We start from the raw sequence: 21,665 nt of genomic DNA on the forward strand, positions 1-21,665 counted from the left end.
GCTTAACAGAAAACATCTGCACCAAACATTTATTTGGAGTCTGCACTCTAAGATTACACTGTTTATAGAACACATTGAAAATGAGGTCATTTTTTGGCTTTTACAGACAGAATCAAAATAATTTCCGAAGCTCAATCCTGCAAAAGGAACACATTAATGTAGGAAGAAGCATTGATAAGGTCAAACGTTCTGCATTTTATATGATAGTGCATGTAAACACAGGCATGCACAAACCAGTACATACTATTTGTGCTTTCTCTCTGTGCAGGTTGTCTTTTTCTTTGCCTTGTATGTCTGTACCATGTATCTCAAAGCATTACTTATTGGTCATTACTTGTTAACGTGCTTGTGACATGTAATATTCAGGATTTTTAAATAAATAAAAGAAGTGGCTTGACCAATCCAATTTCAGAGGGATATACATGTGATATTTGTAAAGCAATAACCTAGCCAAAAGACAGTGGAGCACTGTACAGGGTCAAAGGCAAGTAAACAGTCAACAAGTGATAGGAATGGTAACTCGGATCTAGGAGCAGAAGTGTACTATTACTGCATTGTGATAAAGAAGAAAGATCTTCAACTCTTTCCTAAATAGCAACAACATTAGAGCGCACCTGATGAATGTATGATGTTACAACGAATACATTTACAAGGCATGCCTTTCACACACAGTTTTTACATTGCAACATCCTTTACAACGCATACATTTACATCGCATACCACTACGAGTTTTTTAAAACTACATTTACAACGCATTCCAACACATCGCATTATACCTTTACAATGCATACCATTGCAACGCATACCATTACATTGAATTTAAGGTAAGTGTTGGATAGTGTAGGGGTAAAAATTAATATTCTAACTCCAGGGGGTGCAATAGTAGGGTAAGTGTTTGATAGTGTAGTGGTAAAAATTACTATTCTAACTCCAAGGGGTGCAACAGTAAGGTAAGTGTTGGATAGTGTAGTGCAGAGGTCTTCAAACTTTTGTAGGTTGAGCCCCCCCTGCTGAATTTTTTTAAATGTCGGGCCCCCCCAGCACCTGTCAGAAATTTGTGGAATCTGGTACACTACATAATTGACCGCCACCCGCATATCCCGGGCCATATCCGGCAAATAATGTGCAACACAATAAGAGTTTAGTTAACTGTAGGTGTGTGAGTGGGTGTGGTTAAATGACAGAGGCTTTTTACACAGCTCAAAACAAAATTTTCCAAGATAAAATGTGCGCAAATTGTTTTTACTAGGATGCTTTGTTTTACACATGACAGATTGATAACACCACCAACATTATTGTGACGGGTGTGCCTGTTTTTCGCCACAGAGACGGTCAATCTGAGGATGGATTTTTGCTACTGCCATCCTCAGGTTGTGCTCCACATCCAGTCTTGAACGGTACTTAGTCTTTAGTACCGCAAGTGCTGAGAACCCAATCTCACATAAATAGGACGAGCTGAAAGGCAAGAGAGTTTTGATAGCAGTTTCTCTCAAAGCTGAATATTCTGCAGACATTTTCATCCAAAACTCTCCCAGTGAGACTTTGCTGAAATGCATCTGCAGAGTGCGGTCACTTTGGAGATCGATCAGTTCTTCCTGCATACGGATTGGGAGATGGCTTGCCACCTCTGCCAGAAATGGTTGAAAGACCCAGTCATTGAAGTGATCATTGTCCTCAGGAAAATACTTTTGCAAACTGTCCCTGAGAGAAGTCAGATGATTTTTTATTACCTCAGTAACACTTGGAAGTTCATATTCAGTCTCCGAAAGAGCATCTACTAAACACGGAAACTGCTTAAACAGGCCATCTTCAACTAGTCTTCTCCATAATTCAAGCTTCTTCTTGAATGCAGTTATTTTTTTATTCATGGTAAAAGAAGTCATATCAGCTCCTTGCAGAGACAGATTCAGGGAATTTAATTTCTCAAAAATGTCAGCAAGGTATGCTAGAAGTACAAGCCAGCGGGGATTGCATAGTTGTTCTGCTTTGCAGGGGTCCAAACACAGAAGAAACTGCCGTACTTCATTCCTTAATTCAAAGATGCGAGACAGCACTTTCCCCCGGGATAACCACCGCACTTCTGTATGAAACAGCAAGCCATCATGCTCAGCTCCCATTTCTGCACATAAAATTGCAAATAGACGAGCTCTTGTGGGATGGGTCTTTAGAAAATTTACAATTTTTATAGCAGAATTCAGCACATCCTCTAGTTCGCTGTCCATGTTTCGAACAGCAAGGGCTTCCCGGTGTATCATGCAGTGGGTCCACAAAATATGTGGAGCCACTTTCAATACGTTAGCTTTTAGGCCAGCCCTTGCACTACACATTGAAGGAGCACCATCTTTGCAGATACCAACACAGTTTTCCCATTTTAATGCATGGATATTCAGGAAGTCATTGATCATGGCAAACAAATCGGATCCTGTTGCCCGCCCCTTGATTGGCTTGCAAAATAAAAAATCTTCTAATACTAGCGTTTCATAACAGTAACGAACATAAGCAATTAAATGGGCATCCTTTGACACATCAGTTGCTTCATCCAGCTGTAAAGCAAACAAACTGGATTTCAACCTGGCTATGAGCTGTCCCTGGATATCTTCTGACATGTCAGCGATGCGGCGGCAAACTGTTGTGTCTGAGATGGGTATACTTTTGAACTTCTCTGCTGCTTTTTCACCAAGCATTGTCCTAGCTACGTCAAGCAATGCTGGTAGAATCACCTTTTCTCCATCTACAAAGGGCCTTTTGTTTTTGGCAATGTGGTATGCTACTTGGTATGATGCTTTTAATGCAGTTGCAGGAGTATTTGCCACATGTTTCACCGCTTCTTTCTGCTGAGTTATCTCTGTCAACTTCCTGGCAAAAAAATCTCTGCTTTTTCCTGCTAGAGACCCATGTTTCGTTTCAAAGTGACGCCTTAGTTTGGTTGGCTTCAAGCTGTCGTTAGCTAAGATCATGCCACAAACCACACACTGTGGTCTACTTTCTCCACTAACAACAATGCAGGTGAAACCAATGTCCAAATAGGAGGAATCATATTTCCTTGTTTTTGTAGCTTTTCTCTCTCCGTCGCTTTCTGTTTCAGCCTTTCGCTTGAGCACTCTACCATCTTTTGGGAGCAGAAAACGATCCATAACAAATGCTTGCTTAACCTAAAATACAAAATTTGAAGCTGCATGTTAGCGAATTGTACATGGCTGCAATTTTACAGCTGCATGAGGTACAGGAGGTTTTTAACCTTGGAGTTTCCAAAAAAAAAATCTTTACAAAAAATATTCTTAGGTTTTAAAATACAATAAATTTTGATAAAAGAATAATTCTGTTGTAAGTGGATAAAAAGTAATTTCAGCCCATCCAGGCTTTAAGTAGGTGCTCTCAAAAATACTGCAGCATGTATATCACCGATGAGGCTCTGCAAGCTACTTGTTCAAAGGTTAGTGAGGGCAGACCTCAGCACTGCCCCTTCACCCATCACTCAAAAACAAATGTGTACCTTCTTATTCACTTCCTCAGATGTTTCTTGTGCTTGAATAGGAGTCCTCAGCCTAGCGATCAAGTAGCTTTTTCCCTTGCAATGAAGAGAAAATGTTTAAGAAATATTACTTGCATGTTCTCAGTATGATTTGCATAAGACACTCCCGAGATCAGAATCATAGTGATGGGCAAGGGACTGAATGACATGCCTAGAAGTTACTTGCTGCCTTATCTTAAGGGCAAATAAAATACACCATGATCTGCAAGTTATTAGTTGAAGTCCTGATGGCTGGTAAGATGGCCATGATCAGCAAGTTAAACATTTGATTTCTGACAGGACCACATTAGCTTTCCATTCTTTCAAGTTCAATGTACACTCTGCCGAGAAGCCCAGGATTGGATGAGCATGCATTTTGGAACACCTTAGGACCCAGTGACAGGCACGGAGAGAAACTTGCACTGCCTGTGAATCTCAACTTCAGAGGTCTTACTTGTGTTTTTTTGACTGTTTAAGTATGGACGCATAATTTTCATGGAGCCCTGGCCTTTGCTCATAGACCTTTGCAATATTGCAGACGGACGGCCAGGGCAAAAAAGCACTGGGAAAAATCACTTATTCTACTACATCAAAAAGGGTTCATACAACATGTGCAGCTGAATGGCATCTGGAACAGAACAAGGAGGGCTCCTGGGATACTCCGTACCCCCACTCTGTACCATTTTTGAAATTTGTATTAAAAATATAAAGCTTTCCTATGCCAAAGCTATGACTCCATTGGTTAAGACACCACCTTGATATATTGGGAAAAATGAGTGCTAATTTCTTTATAAATAATATCTTTTCACAGTTTTACATTGTGCAAACTCAGTTCCCGGGCACTGGAACACTTGAAGTCAACGGGTCTCCCGAGAAGTGCAGAGCTGCCAAGGTTTCAGATTGCTATGTGTGCCATTTTCATAATGTTAGTGTCCTATGAGTGACAATTCAATGATTATATGAGAAACACTTTCTCGCAAGCAAAATCAAGCAAAGAAGGTGAGGGAAACATAAATATCAGAAATCGTACCGATTTGAGCAATGAGAAACTCTTAAGAAGTCACTGACCTAAAGTGTGTGACAGGACTCAATACTTCATGACTAGGTAAAGCACTTGGTCCATGTTTCATTGAGACTTAGATGTGGTCCTAAAATCTTACCAAATAAAAACCAAAAAACACTTCAATTTTTGTTTTATTCTTGAACAGCCTGCACTTAATGAGTTTCACAGTTATGTGTGCTCTCCCACCATATATTTTTACAAGCTCCTTTGTGAAGCATATGCTGCAAAAAGTACGTTATTTTTCCCATAGACCCGTTTGGGTACCTGGCCTAATGAAGAACCAAAATCTTGAACAATCAGGGTTGAAACCCAGTGTGAAAAGCAGTGAAACGTGTGTAACAGGCGTTTAAACCGGCTGTGAGGCTGTGCAAAAAAAAAAAAGGAATAAACCAACGGTTTAATTGAGTCAACCCAAAGACCCTGTGCGGCTGCATGAATGGTGATTGGACCTGTCTTTTCCCCACCAGCCAAACTCAATGTTAGGACAGAGTGCTCAAAGTAAGAAAAACGAGTGCAAAACATTCCAATGTCGCGACAGATACATGGGTAAAAAGTGCTTGAAAACATGCTGGCGCTGTTGTCACACTGGAAATGCTGAAAATGCATAATTATGCGGAGAAAGTTAGGTGCATTCTATATTACTAGAATCCTTCTCTGTACATGGCACCCTTTCAGCTGGCATTTTCCCCATCTATCATCCTGTACATTTCTTATAGGTTTTATTCTTAATCAAATTTTGCAGTGTCTTGCATTTAGTTGTCTTCCCTTTTGCACAGTTATTATCTGTCAGCATTACAGTCAGATTTTGCATTGTTTACCAATTTTGTTCTTGGCCCTGGGAGGAAGCCAGAGGTATCACCATTTATCATTCGCAAATCTTTGACTGCTTGTTATTTCTGTATTGTATCTTACTGTACAACTGCTTTGTTTGTCTGCCTTTTTCAAACGACTGCTTTGTCTGCCTGCATGTATTCTTCCTACTCTGTGAGTACCTTGATGAGCATGGCCTGCTGTAATTGAGCCCTTGAATTCTTTTGGCACATGGACATATAAAGTAAGGTGCATTGTATCACCCAGGGCCGGCTTTAGTGCTGGTGGCGCCCTGTGCGACAATGTTTGTTGGCGCCCCGCCTGATGACCACCTCCACCACGGATTCTCTCACTAGCACCCTTTAACAGTGACCAAGTCTCCATAACCACACCCTCTCAGATGCATTGAATTAGTTATATAGCGCCACTCATACCAGTGTAGGGTGTCTGAGCACTTTGCATCACACACACATTACACAGAGAGAATCAATCAGACGTGTGTAAATCAGTGTATAGGAAATGTTACATAAGCCAAAGGACTGAAAGTGTAGGAGTCACATGTCATCCATACTGGTAGGCAGTATAGTTTAAGAGTGCTTGGTGTGGAGAAGCACAAACTCAGAGTCGAAAAACAAACAGCATAGTTGGGAGTTTTCTTTAATAATAAGAATCGATTTCTAGCCAAATTATCCCTTTTTGCAACATTAATCAATGTTCTAATAATGTATACTTTGCAGTGTGTATACAGTTCAAAGATGAAAGTTAATAACTCACTATTGTATATTAGGACTTTAAGTTATAAATTGCAAGTAACAAAAGGATGTCTCTTTTGAAAGCAGTAACCTGCTGATCTGTTTACATCATACTCACTCTGTAATCTACTTGGTACACGTTCTTTGCAGCAGGCATATTAACCCTCTGCACTTACTTCACATATGTCAAAACCTCCACTATGCTAAATGCTGATCTCTCTCCAGGACGATAATTAATCACACCAGTCATCTTGACATTTTTGTGAGGCTCTATAATTGCTGGTGGAAAGAAACACTGCAGCAGGTGCTTCAAAAGCATAAACTCTCAAACACGGCGCCCCCAGGAAGCCAGCACCCGGTGCGGTGGCAGCGGTCGCACCGCCCTAAAGCCGGCCCTGGTATCACCAATCACAGCTATAAAAAGGAAAAGAGAGAGGGGAGCCATCCAAGGAAAGTGATGTCACCATCATTGCTAACAAGCAATCCCACAAACAAACATGCATTCTGCCGTGCTTTTAGGTGCGAACTGAAAAATATGTCCGAACATCAGCCCAACCCCCCCCCCCCCTCTTACCTGTGCAGATTTCAGCAGTCCTTTTGCGAGGGGACGGGCAAACGTAGATTTCAGCAGTTCTTCACCATGACGACGGGAAAACACAGATTTTAGCAGGCCTTCAACGACGATGGGAAAATGAAGATTTAAACAGCCCTTCACAACGACGGAAACCGCAGATTCAGCGAAGCAACGAGAAAGCCTTCAGCTGAAACCAGGAAGAAAAGGCAGCAGAAATGGCATGCAGGGGCTGTATGGCCGCAAATTTCGCGGCACTTCCTGCAATCTCAGCTGCTGCTCCCCTCATTGGTGGAACGTCTGATTGGAGAAAGCGGGAGCAGCAGGCCAATGGAAAATTCGTAATGGCTGGTAACGTGCGTCGTTGGAACTGAAGAATAACAAAACAAAGGTAAGGTTGTCGTGGAGTGCGCCCCCCCCCTGGGATGGTGGCGCGCCTCCCCTGGGGGGCGCGCCCCACAGATTGAAGAACACTGGTGTAGTGGTACAAATTACTATTCTAACTCCAGGGGGTGCAACAGAAGGGTAAGTGTTAGATAGTGTAGGGGTACTATCCATTGTAATGGTATGCATTATAATGACATGCAATGTAATGCCTGCGTTGTAGTGACATGCGTTGTAGTGTCATGCGATGTAGTGACATGCAATGTAATAGATGCGTTGTAGTGACATGCGTTGTAAAGGATGTTGCGATGTAATGATTGCATTGTAAATGTAGTGCGATGTAATGACTGCGTTGTAAAGGTTGTTTACCGCACCTGATGGATACTGGGATGTTGGCCCAGATTATCAGTGCATAGATGGTAAAGGCCTTCTGCCTTTTTTTGACATTTTTACACTTCTTAATCCCCATTGTGATGGTGTTTTGGCTGTGGATGTGGCTAGAACCATCAGAAATTGTGAGTTTGCCAGCAAGATATGCGGGGTGCTGGTTTTGATAACTTTGGAAATTATGTAGCTGGTTTTGAAGATGGTGTGGGCCAGCAAGCAGAGCCCCTGAATCTGGATGGAAGGTGATGTGATCATGTTACTATGAGCTCTGGATGAAACATACTGTGGCATGTAAGATTCCCTTAAGGATGGCCAAAGTGGAGTCTGGAAGGCCAGGCAGGAGGAAATTACCACAATACAGATACCAGTCCATGAGGGCTTGAACAGAAGTTCTGAAATGACTTTCTGAAGAAACTGTTTCACGTTCTTTAGAGGAGAGAGCTGGTACCAGTCTGTCTTTTTTTGTGTGATTTATTCATTGAGAGTGAGGTTGGTGTTCTGAGTCAACATTCATGACTTGGCATTCGCTGACAGCTGGAGTTCATATCCACTATGGTTCATGCTACTGAGGCAGGTCTGCAATATATCTGACAAGTTGATTTGTTAGTGATGATTCCTTATAAAAATCGGATCCAGGGTAAATGAGGTGCAATGCAGTAGTGGGTTTATGTCATCTCTGAAGAATTTTAGGAGGAATGTGTATGTCTTTATCATATTGGAGATTTAAATTTCCCAGGAAAATCAGATCAAAAAAGGAGGTAAGTTGATCAGTGCTGTGATCAAGAAAACATCAATAAAACTTATTTTGCTATTGGGCTTCCAGATGGGTGGTAATAGATGTTCGCCTTCTGTGTATGGGTGTTGGGTTGGTAATCTCCACAGTGAGGCATGAGAAAGAGAGAGAGAATATGCACTTAATGAAGCCTCCGCTACAAGGCTTTTCCGCTATATCTGGGTGGAGGATTTTGTATTTTAGTCGTAAGATAGTAGATTTAACAAGGCCGAGACTAAGGATTCAAAGGGAGCAAAAGGCTCAAGGTCACAGTCTTTGATGAGTGTGGACATATAAGGTCATTCAGCTTCAGTTTAATGTACAGGGATACATTTTGAAAAGTGGATAATCAATTGAACTCTGGGGACAAGTTATTGTAGTGAATTATGAGGCGATTAATCAGAGCGCACAATGCCAGATTAAATCAAAGGAGTCAGGTCCATAAACTGAAATAAATAAACTTTTGCTCTAGAACAGAATAAACTTTGTCAAGAACTACACGCAACACTACTAACAGCCTTAAACACTCTTTAACAACACCCCATTCTTTCGCCCGATATCCAGGTCCAATCAAACTACAGCAAAACAACAGTTCACAAATTCAATCTTCCCAGAAGAACTTGGCCACCTAAACGAATGAGAGATGAGAAATCATTGCTCCATGACAATCACCTCCTTATCCACAGACACTGCCTAGCATGTGAACAAAAAATGAAGAGAACACAATAAGAATGTTACAGAAGAAATTTCTGTTCCTAAAGTGATTCCCAGTGCGCTTTAATTACCCATGACACCGAGCCTGGCATTGGACATCCACCAGACCCCAAATTCATAGGTATAGCATCATGATGAGAAAAATCATCTGACAGATCATCAGCAACACATTACACCCCACTTGGCAATGGTTGCCTGTCTATCTTCAAAAGTCACACATGAATCCACAACAGAAGAGTGGAGAGAGGTGGACAGTGAAGTTGAAGCAGCACAATGACATCTTGTTGGACGTCAGGTGACTGGATCATCAAGCCCTCAGTGGACTTAATGCATGGTCGTAATCTTTGCATGTCAGACTTAATCTACCATGTACGATGATAAAATGAGTCTCATAATTTGGGCTTATCCTTAATTTGCAGTGCTGCAGAAGTGTTGCATAAAGCACTATATGAAACACATTCTTATTCTGTGTCCATAACAAACATATGAAAAATGACGTGGACTGACCCAAAATACGATAGTATGTTAGTGAAGCAGTTGAATAAGAGGGTTTGAACAAAAGCCAACTTTCTATATGCATGAACTGCAAGAGGTCTTAAGCTGACACCAATCCTCAAAATTGGACAACAGAGGCCACATTCTAATCAACTCCCTGATATATTTTGAAACTTTTATGCACAAATAAGAAAGTTACATTTTGATATTGAAAATTGGGCAGAATTACAGGAATTTCATTTATATATGGTTCCATAGGATGGTTCCATCCTGATGTCAGAAGTAGTAAAATATTCCTGTAACTTTGCTTTTTATTTGTAATCTTTTTGTTTTCAATTGTTATTTCTAATTCATCTATCAAAAATAACCTTTTTAATATAATATCTAAAATATTTACATCCATGTGCCTTAAAATAACTTGTGAATCGAAGAAATGTGCTCTGTTTAGCAATTTATTTAAGGTTTGCCATAGGAACCATTTGGTTTCACTTTGTATCAAGCATCAACATGTCTAAGTAGTGGGAGTTTTGAATGCTGGTAGCCCCATCCTGCTAACTAAGGGTTGAGAAAAATTAGCACATCTTGATAATGAAAAGAAAAATTATGTAGAAATTTTAAGGACACAATTAATCTTGAAAGGAAAAGCAATAAAGCAATATATGAAATGTGTCTGTGATCTGTAACGTTGTCAGTAACTCAATGGATCATTTTCTCATGTACCTTAATGTTTTCCGATTCTTTACCTATTAAATGCCCAGTCAGACAACTCTCCTCAAAATGAAGAAATGAAGACCAAAAGATAGTTAATCTGCATCACCTCTGCTTTTGTTCCAAAACAGCACACAGTAACAACTTTCCACATTCAAGTATCCAGCACTACATAGGAAAGCATATACAGAATCAAACAATGGACTATTTACTGCAATGATATTCACAGAGGTACAAACTGTTACATGAGTCAAATGCGTGTTCCCTTTAATGTCCCTGTGAGACATTGGTTTGTTGGTTGAGGAGGTTGTGAGCCTTTTTCAAGCAACAGCCACAATCCCTATCAGGGTAAACCACTAAAGAAACTAAATTAACCTGTGCTTAACAATCTGGCAGCTAGGCACAAAAGCATCCAGACTTAACTTAGAGGCAATGTGTAAAGTATTTTTACAGCACATAGACAGTAATAAAGTGAAACCACAATACAAGAAAAATGCCACACCCATTTAAGAGTCCATTTTAATAAACAATTTGACATCAAAATGACAAAAATCAGTATCACCGGAGTTATACATTTTAAAATTTTAAAGTGATAATTAGCAGCTAAAAGATCAAAGCGTCAACTCTGAAAATTATAAGCATGAAACCAGAGCAAAGTCAAAAGTTATGGCTGACCATGATGGACCTGTTCGGATACACAAGGTGGATTGAGCCCGGTCTCCACTTATCTTTGGATTTAAAAGACATTTAGGAGAAATGTCTGAGAGGGTAAAGTTAAGTGGGGCAAAGCAGCTTTTGGTGTTCAAGGGAGAGGAGGCATAATTGGGGAGCCAGTGGACAAAGTTGCAGTAAAGATTTCTTGGTTCGGACTTACTTTCTTTTATAGTAGTCGAAAATCTTCAATTGGATGAAGCCTCAGGCTAACCTTTTTTGCGAGGAGGCACTGAACAGGATTTGTAGCGGGAACTGTCATGAAGGCAAACCAGTTGATAATGCCCCCTGAGCGGATGAATGAGTAGGCACGTCCCTGTCTTGTATCTGTTCTCAGAGCACTTTCTGCCAAAAATGTTTTAATTACCAAGGTTTGGATTTGGGCATTCAGAGTAACTTTAGCACGACCGCCAAGGGTTCAGGGCATGAGAAGCACCACTTGGAGGGTCATGACTCACACAGCCAGGGTTCAGGTGTGGGTTCAAGATGGTTGGAGCCTTTAGTGTCCCTGAGGCACTGATCAGGAGACCTTCAAATTAGCCCTTGTAGTCACTTCTGTAAATTCTGTATTCAAGGAGAAGAGCATTGGTTAAGCAGTAGGATAATACTCTGAGCCTCAGAGGAAGCTTTAGACAGTGGAGCAGTCCTCTTTGAAGCAGCAAAGCAGTCCCTTTGAAGTGCCCAGCAGGGCACATCAATGGGCGGTTCCATGAGAAACATCTCGAGGCTTCTCCCCAGTGATGAGTCTGGAATTTCCTGTCTCCCTGCCCTGGGTCCATCCTGGATACAGGCACAAAAAACTGGAGTGAAGTTCTTTGTGTGTTAGCCCGGCTCAGCCTATTGATGTGTAAGTAAGGCAGTGCACAGATATGCCCGCCTCCATTATGCTTGTGATGGCCCATGCAAGCATACAAGTCCCTCTATTGTGTGGCTGTCTAGGAGGAATATGCAAAGGCCAAGTGCCAATCACAACGAGTCATGTGACCCAGGAACAGGCTGCATGTACTACTTGGTTGGAACAAAAAAATGCAAACTTTCTAAAATTAACATTTTCAGAATTGTGACTTAAAATCCAATTTAATCATTAAAGATGATTTTAACGTTTAATTTCTCAGATACCAAACATGACTTTTCTACCTGCTCCCAATCGAAAGTTAGCTTTTATTAAAAGTAATAAGGTAATCCAATGTTATCCTATGTAAGATGTAGGCCTCACAGAAAAAAAAAAAACTAATTTGTGAGATTTTCACTATCGTGACATGTAAAACTTAAAAGTACATGCCCAGCTTTTTAGTTACAATATACCCTACCCTATGAGCTGTTTTGGTTCTACCTTAGAGGTAAGGGAGTTGGCAAGGTGGTAATATTGCAAAGTTGAATTGACAGTTTAAAACTGCTGGCAGGCTGCAATGGCAGACCTGAGACATTCTTCAAAGGGCTATTTCAGTAGGTTGCAGAATAAATGCTGCAGGACCACTAGTAGCATTTAATGTACACACCCTGGTTGTAGCATTTTACTAAGATCTTATAATAAATGAAATATGCCAATCAGGTGGAAGCCAATTTTACCATGTTTTAGGGAGTGAGCACAAACACGTTTTCACTAGTTAGTAGTGGTAAAAAGTCGTAAGGCCAACAAAAATGAATTCAGAAAAATAGGTGGGTGAAGGCAAAATATCTGAGGAAAGACCACTGTGAGAAAGTGCATTCTTTTGCCGTGGTTAGCCCCCACGTTTTGCCTGAGTTTGGTATGGCTTTGATTGTAGTACACGCGGTCCCTGCCAACGAGGTCGTCTGTGCCAGGGCTTCTTCCCTATAACTTATCCCAAATTGGTTCATCTACCCCCTGTTAGTTCCTAGTAAGTGGTACCCAGGGTACCTAGGGCTTAGAAGCCGAAGAGGGTCGCCTGGTACCTGCCTCACTAGGACCATACCACTGCCCTTGCAAGAGAAAAAACAACAAAGTCGACATGACACTCTGCCAGGGTGCAATGTCTGCCAACACTGCCCCTTATGTATAGATAAGTCACCCCTCTAGCAGGTCTCTCAGCCATAAGGCAGGGTGCTCCATACCACAAAGTGAGGGCATACCTGTATGTGTAGCAATGCCCCTACAGTACTTAAGTCCATCCTTAAGTATTGTAAGTGACAGGGAAGCCATAAGGAGGACATTGGGTAGAACAATTACTGCAGATCTGCACCTTATAAAACCCCCTCCCTTCAAAAGCAGAAATACAAATTGATGAGAAAAAGGCTTATAAAACTGAAAAAAAAAGAAATGATTCAATGTCTGTGACTTTTTTACCCAGGGACAGTTACAAATAGAGGTTGTATCATATTGGCCTAGGAGGAAACAAAGCTGAGAACGAATGAGACCCGGTCAACACATAGATAGGATTTGATCTAGACAGGTTTCTAACCTTTAGTTGTTCACATTGCTACATATTCTTTGATAGATTGTTCTTGAAGTTTCACCTCACCTCTCTCAATCCACCTAATGTAGGGAAGTCAAGGGATTTTAAACTGCTTCTATCATTTCTTTATTTAGTGAAGAATATTAATTACACCAAACTGAGGACCACAATTACAAGGGAACTAATTTAATTTGATCCTCCACAAAGTCCAGAGCTTCTTTAAAGTCCTCATGTTGAGGTCGGGGCTACTACATAGACAAAAATCACTTGGTGCCTGAATAAGGGGCTTTGTGCTTTGTAGCACCATTGTGTTTCCTTTAGCATGGAACTTCAAAGCAGAGAGTGCACTTATGGGGGATGAGGCTGACTACAAGGCTCACAACCACCTTGGCACCTGGAAAGGGGTATAGTGGTTTATAGTATCAGCGTTTTTCCTGCATAGTTGAACACGACGGGCTATATGCCTCGGTAAAGACTGGGCTAAGAGCAGTCCCAACAGTGCCCATCAGTGGTCAGAGGAGGCCAGACTTGGCCTCTCTCCTTCATCTGATAACTGGTAACAATGGGTAAGTGCAAGTTGAAAGGAAAACTAAACTGTACATTGAATAAAAAACCTTTACTATAGATTGTTATCTGGAATACATTATATGAGGTTATGTCAAAAGAAACTGAGTTTGCTGAAAGATGTCTCTTTCTCAAAACCTCCATTTTGACCACAAAACAGATGCTTGTAACTGAGGCCGAAATTCATTGTGACTCCAGAGATCTTAGTATTGAGAGTAGTGTCCCTAATCTGTTGTGATAAAACTGCTGCAATCCCACCATTGTCGGATTTGGGAGCTGCTCTGAAATATAAATATACAAGTGCTATGTTTACATGGGAAGGAGACACCCCGTAATGCTTTGAAGATCTTAATAATATATTTAGCGGAAAACAATTCCCTTGAAATGTCCCCAGTAGATTAATCTCAACCCATTCTGGTTCCTACAGTTTAGCACTAAATGTGGGAATGAGTTTTTGGTAATGAATTAAAGGAATTAGCAGGAAAGTGTGTTTTGATTCATGGATGCGGGATATAATTATCATAGGAACGCTCTTTATACTTTTAAAACATTTGATAACCAATAAGCAGGAAACAAAGCAGATGAAAACTTAAGGTTGCCGTGCTTGATCTGAAATTTCTATCAGGGTATCCTAAGAACCATTTTTGGCTATGGAACGTAGATCGTGCGGCTTTCTGAGGATACGTTTCCATCAAAAATATCTGCAACAAAAATCTTGACAAGAAAATATAAAGTACACAAATATCAACCTCATACACTTTGTATGTAAAGTCAAAAAGATATCCAATATAGAAGACCAAAATATTGTAACAAATTGGTAAGTTTATTGAATTGTAACTATTATGCAGTACAGTAACTTTTAAATATATATATAAACGTTCAAAATTTTATGAGATTGAAAATAAAATAATAAAAACAAATATCTGAAAAAAATTATAATTTACAGTCATAAAAAAGATATTCTATAAAATAATTGCAAAAATTAATACTAAAAGTAATAGTTAAAAACATGTTTTAAACATAAATAGAAAATATTAGCTATTAAGAGATAACATTAATTAATACAATAACAACATTTGGAAATAAATACATTTAAAAATACTACAAAAAACAAATAATACAAATTTTTACATGAAACTAAATTTTAAAGTCAAGACAAGAAAAATTCATAATAAAAGACTTAAAACAATTTGATAAACAATAGACTAGAGGGGGTAAAATTAACTATATCCAGTCTAAATAGAGTCACAGAAGGGGAATTGTTATACTTTGGAGGGGTTGAATTATTTATTCCCATTCCATAGTAAGCAACAGTAAGGAAAGTGTTGGACTTTGGTGGGGCTAGATTTACTATTTCCACTCCAACATAATCACTATAAGGGATACCGGTGGACTTTGGAAGGATCAGGCTTAAAAATAACACTCCAACCCGAGAAACAGTAGGGAAAGTGTTGGAATTGGAGGGGTAACATTTAGTACTCCTACTCTAACACAAGCAACAATAGGGAAAGTGCAAGTGTTTGGAGGAGTAGCGATACAATTCTCACTCCAATGTAAACAACTATAGAAAACACTTTGGACTCACTTGCTATTCCCACTCCAAGCTGAGCAACAGTAAGGAAACTGTTGCACTTTGGTGGGGTTAGATTTAATATTCTTGCTCCGACATAAGGAACAGTAGGGAAAATGTTGGAATTTGGAGTAAGAAAAAATATTAAATATTAAATTCAGAAAGCTCTGATCTAATTTTTCCTATCCTAAATTACTACAAAATAAATTATATATAAAATAAAAATCATAAAACGTATTACCATACACAAAATATTCTAACAATATGTAATTAATATCAATTTTTAAAAACTGAAAGCATGAAATGGAGATATACAATTATACAGAAGATACATTTAAATTAACCAAATAAAACGCATAAACAATGGACTAATGTACTTCTCATTCTATTGCTCAGAAATTTCAACAACCACAAAAAACAAATTAAATTAATAACAGAAACAATACACAATAAACAATATTTAAAAATATAAAGCAACTACAAAATTAATTACTAAAGCTAAGGTATTAGAAATGATATATTTAGGTAATATCCAAATTATTACAACAGTTAACAAGTTAAAAAATAGCATTGTCCAAAAGTCATCTATGAAATAACTAAAAATACATAATTAATTTTCGAATTAAGAAATTAAAATGTATTAAAAAAAGTGGCAACCAATAAAAATTTAACAATTAAAATACTTCCTACTGTATTGCCTCACAATCCCTACACTCCACCAAAACATAAATAGAATTGACGTAAAATAAAAAATGCCTGTAACATTTACCACGTCAAAAAACATAGCAATATTCAAAATAATTAGGCATACTTAACATACTTAAAATAATACAAACTTTCAACCCAAAAACTAATAAAACTCAAATAAATAATAAAAAAATATGATTATATTCAAGTACATTTAAATAACAATATAAAAGATTTCAAAACAATATTCCTACCTTCTGTTTGACATCACAACGTTTTTGACACCATTTTTGAGTCTCACAATATTTTCCACATGCTCTTTTGCTGGAACATCAATCTTGCTCCTCCTATTTCTCAAAGCCCTGCCTCAGGAAAAAAGGTGTCTTGGGTCAATGAAGAACACAGCATGTACCATCTTTACGTATGATTACCTTGAAAAACACAGGGTGCTTCTTTCCAGAACATTTTTTCCCTTCCTTGCACAAAAAGAAAGGGACAAAATCTAAAAAACGTATGAAGAAAAATGTAATTGTACTTGCCAAAAGGACAGATGCATCCTTAGAACTTACAGAATTTAGGTCCTATCACAAAAAAGTAGTAGTGTGTGATGTTTTTGAAGTCACCCTTGGTTTTAACACCATTTTCTGCATCTCTTTCTATTTTCTGACGATACGGAGTAGAATCTTAAATTTCCAGCCTTTGCCTCGCCTGTTTCTGTTGCCCATTGAACCTATGTTCTCAAGTGTGGATATATGTCACAGCCATGTACATCAGGTCACCCAGATATGTTCTTTTCAGGCTTCAGCAGATGTAAAGCATTATAGCCAAACTTCCCCTGCATCTCCAACCTTGACACCCCACCAGCCCAGTTCTTTGAACGTCACTGGGCTTCTATAACAAGAAATTACAGAGAAGAGGGAGTGTGGCTTGAAGCCAATGGAGTGAGTCACACTTTGCAGAGCTTCCGTTGGTTGAGCTGGCACGGATCCAATGGGATTGAGGCCAAGCGAGGGAATCAGAGACTGTGGACTTCCCATGAGAGACCTCTGCCTGTGGGTCACTCGGTTGGGTCAGATTCTCAGAGAGGTGCTCTTCTCGATGGAGCTCAGTGGGGCTCGGCTAGTCAATGATCCTGGGACTGGGGATGTCGGATTGCTCTCTGAACAGACTGCCCCCCTTTTTCCCAACTCGGAGGAAAAATGCGGAGGAGACCAGGGTTGGAATAACTGCAGAAATCTGACCCTCATGAGTGAGGAGGCAGCGGAAAACAGAGCTGAGATGACGGGGCCTGTCTGAGTGCCCATACTGAGGCGCACGGATCAGCACAGTGAAGACTAGAGGGGGGCTTCTAGGCCACCTACATTTATCCATATCGGAAGGGAGGGGTGTGCTGCTGGTCGCAATAGGGTGTCGAGGCGCTGGGCAGGAGAGGACTCAGGGACCCATCCCCCAAGTAAGGAGGGCTGAATCTTGCAGCCCACAAGGCACTCCTTTAGACCATCAGGCCTGCTGTGTGGTGGGGATGCCCAGTTTGCAGTAGGGAGTATCTACTGCACACATCAAGACTTACCTCAGGAGCTTCCCTGAGAAGACATTTGAGACGGGGACGAGGAGCCCCCCACCTGGAGGAGAGGGTACACAGTACATCAGACTGAACTGCACTCAAAGAGCTGGTTGTGGTATGGGAGAACTTACCCTGGGGTTTCTCGGCTTGAGAGTCTTGCCTGTATATTGCTGTATGGAGGCCAAAGGAAATTGGGAGAGTGCTGTTCTGTTGGGTAAATGGTAAGATGCTGAACCACCTATAACCCTCCTGACTTGAAGACACTGGGGGGGTTTACTGGGAGACCATGCGCCCCCTTACAGAGGTCATCTGTGGCTGACACGCTGTATCTGGAAGCATTCAGATAACCTACACAGCGAGAGCAGTGGAGCTGCATAGCATACCTTGCAGATGGGTGATCTGATCATGAGGGGGGCATCCCAGTGGGGAGTGGGGCTTACAACCCTTGAGCTTCTTCCAGCACAACTAGCACAGTAGACATAACATGGGCAAGCCCTCACTCAAGAAGGAACCCATTATGGTCATCCCATGGCAGAGGGAGCAAACACCTCACACAAGGACATCTTGATAAGCCATAGAAACTATGATTGACAAGTTGGCTGCAAATTTGAGGCTCCTCTGTGATGGACATCACTGTTTTCGTGGAACGGGTGGAGTTGGGGGAGTTTTTGTCTCCATCCCTTCCTGTGCATTGTGGGGTTCCTCAAGGGTCGGCATTAAGTCCGACCCTTTTTAACATCTATGTGACCCCACTTGCCAGGCTCATTAGATCCTTTGGGATGGAGGTAATCTCATATGCCGATGATACACAGATACTGCTGTCTTTTGCCCAACCTGTCATCTCTGCTGCCTCCAATTTTAAAAACTGTATGAAAGCAGTCGCTCAATGGATGGTCTGTAATTCATTGAAGCTTAATGGGGAAAAGACAGAGATTCTGGTGTTTGGTGGAAAGGAGGATTTCTGGTCGGCTGACTGGTGGCCTTCCACTATGGGCGTGTGCCCTATACCGACGACCCTGGCCAAAAACTTAGGAGTCTTGATTGACCCCCTCCTGAGGATGGACCAACAGGTAAAGAGGACCATTTCCACCTGTTGGGGCCTTATAAACATCCTACGGAAGATCAGGCACTATTTGTCCTTTCAGGCCAGGAAACAAATTGTTTTGGCACTGATAGGTTCCAGACTCGACTATTGCAATGCTCTTTATTTAGGCATTAACAATGGCCTGTTAACCCGTCTCCAAATGGTGCAGAATGCTGCTGCCAAATTGGTTCTGGACCTGCCCAAACGGGCCTCTGCCCACACTGCTAGAAGGACCCTACACTGGCTTCCAATCGAGGCCAGGATATCCTTTAAGTCCTTGTTTTTGATCTACAGGGCTCTGGCCACCAACAGGTCCGGAGGCTTGAGGGACTTGCTGGTCCCTTATACACCTTCTAGAACCCTCCGGTCGGCTAGTAAATCCTTGCTTTTAGTTCCCCGGATACGTAAAGCTAAGTGGGGTGGCAGAGCTTTCTCAACTCTGGCCCCTAAGCTGTGGAACACTCTGCCTTTGGAGATCAAATCTCTTCCCTCCGTGCATGCGTTTAGGAAGGCCCTTAAGACGTGGCTATTTGCCAATGCCTACACTTAGACTTGATTTTTGCCTTTCTTTTGAATTGCTTTTGGTTAGGCGCCTTGATGCCTTCGGGCTAAGTAGCGCGTTTACAAATCTCCTTTCATTCATTCATTCATTCAACGGGTCACTGTGACAGAATGGGATCTAGCAGAGGTACCTCCAATGCTAGCATCCATGACGGAGAGATTTACCTCTTTGGAGGCGAAGGTTCACACACTGAAGATGAGGGCAAAAGATGCCAAAATAGGTGTTGTAGAAATAATATCCGTGTAGTGGGCCTACCGGAATAGATTGAGTGGAATGATATGCTGGCCTACCTCGAGAAGTGGATCAGAGAGGAAGTTGTGACAGAGGGCCTCTCTACATTTTACGCTCTTGAAAGGGAGCACTTAGTGCCAGCAAAACCTCTGTCCCCAGGTCCTCTACCTCGTCCCATCGTGGCTCGCCTTCTCTTCTATAAAGATAGAGATCAGATTCTTAACCTGGCTCGCTGATGGTGGAGAGTAGCACTGTTAGAATAGTCACAGATTTCTCAAGAGAGGTCCAACGCCGATCGGCCACGTTATTAGAGGCTAAGAAAAAGCTCAGAAAGTTGGAAATACCGTACGCCATAATGTTCCAAGCCAGATTGAGAGTGGCGACCCTTAAAGGTGCCACTTCTTTAATAACCCACAGGAGATATGGGAATGTCTAGACAAGAGGCAGTGGCTTGTCCCTATTCAGGAGCCAAAGGCTTGGCATCCTCTGAGACCAAGATTTAGGCCAGGGGTCTCTAGCATTTTCTGTACAGAGAGCAATTTATGTTGTGTTCAACTGAAACACTTTGAGAGCTTCTAATATTATTAGTGTTGTATAATCTAAATTTATTTATATGTATATTTATTCAACTAAACAAAAGCTTTCTAATTTAATAAGCTGGGCTGCAAACAGGTGAGCTACTCAGAGGTAGCTAGAGAGCTACAGTAGCGCACAAGCTACTGTGTGGAGACCACTGATCTAGGTGAAGGAGCAGAGACTGACCATCGATGGCCCCCATTGAAGGCTGTAACTTACCAGGAAAGACAAAAGGTGGTGGCGGCTATCTCCTCACTGAGCATTTGAAGATCAGGCACGAGTCGCAGCCAGATCAAACAGAAGCCTGTGATACTGACTCAGGGCACAGTTCAGAATCCTTGGACCATGGCCTACCCAAAGTCACACCTGGAACCTCTGATTGAATAATTTAATGTGAACAATGGTGATGGCTCTACCCTACATAACTCTGATGCTTTATGGTTTAGAAAACACAAGGGGGACACCACTCTCATTTCACCTGGGCATAGCCAATATCTTTGGGTTTGGCTCACTGGGGGTAGGGGAGGTGAAGCCACTGCAGGAGCCCAAGTTTGCTCTTACCCCCAGAGTGAAAAACTTGCAGTGCTTCAGAAAGAAGTTGTACGATGATATTAGGTTTGAATGGGGGTATTCACCTACTTGTCCTGGGTTAGGGGTGGTAATGTTTTCACTGTTATAAGGGGGGTCATGAGTTTCATGTCAGGCACAAGAAGGTGTTAGTTCTATGGGGGATGGCATCAAATATAAGGGGAGAACACTGGTGAAGGTGGGACCCCCTGCACTATCTATGGCTTGGAGGAATGAAGTACTGGAATATAAGAGGCATGCATTTAATGTCTAACTGCTATAAAGTCTTTCCTGAATAGAAGAGGGATTCACATAGCTCTCTTACAGGAGACACATGTATTTGCTAATGGGGGGGTGCTTCAGAGTAGGTGGAAAGGATAAGCTTTCTACATCACTAACTCTGAATATGCATGGGACATATTGATCGTGATGCGAGCAGGTGTTCCTTTTCAGCATGTGTTAGAATCGGGGTCCCGGGGACCACTAACTCAGACACGGTAGCTTGGCGCGAGGCAGGTAGGCACGCCCGAGGCTATGTGCGAAGTAGTTGTGCAGCACACTCTCACACTGACCCAGTAAAGCACACACAATAAGGAGACACCACTCCAGTTGCATTTACAAGAACAAGTATCTTTAACTATTTCTTGTCAGGACTAGAAATGCAAAGTTCACACAGTGTGCAGGGTAAACGGTTTCTGTAACGGTCAATGGAGGCAATAAATCCTAGGCAGGTATTCACTGCAGGTAATCACTTTTAAACCACTAGGCCATATGGGTGAACATTCTCAAGCCTCTATTCAATGCAGGTAATCAGGCTCCATCAGATACGTCAAGCATGGAGCACTGCGCACTCAAGTGTAACATTTCGATAGCTATACTAGTGCCGATGTACATTCATCCAGGTATCAATCCTTAGACAGACCTTCAATATGTGCAGTATTTCCTAGGCAGAGATTCACTACCTGACA

At 41.3% G+C, this 21,665-nt stretch overlaps 1 protein-coding gene across 1 annotated transcript in view; it reads right to left on the minus strand.

The window, feature by feature from the left end:
* Positions 1-21,665, minus strand: part of LOC146831535 (zinc finger BED domain-containing protein 5-like) — a 36,662-nt gene that overhangs the window by 11,563 nt on the left and 3,434 nt on the right. Inside the window, exons 2-3 of the mRNA XM_085603934.1 lie at positions 3,494-3,568; positions 1,731-3,152 (exon numbers count right to left, since the gene is read on the minus strand). Of these exons, the coding sequence (XP_085460060.1) occupies positions 1,731-3,152; positions 3,494-3,568 (1,497 nt within the window). The remainder of the gene's footprint in view (positions 1-1,730; positions 3,153-3,493; positions 3,569-21,665) is intronic.

This window comes from Triturus cristatus, chromosome 5_1 (genome assembly GCF_964204655.1).
Source record: "Triturus cristatus chromosome 5_1, aTriCri1.1, whole genome shotgun sequence".
Classification (NCBI taxonomy): Eukaryota; Metazoa; Chordata; class Amphibia; order Caudata; family Salamandridae; genus Triturus; species Triturus cristatus.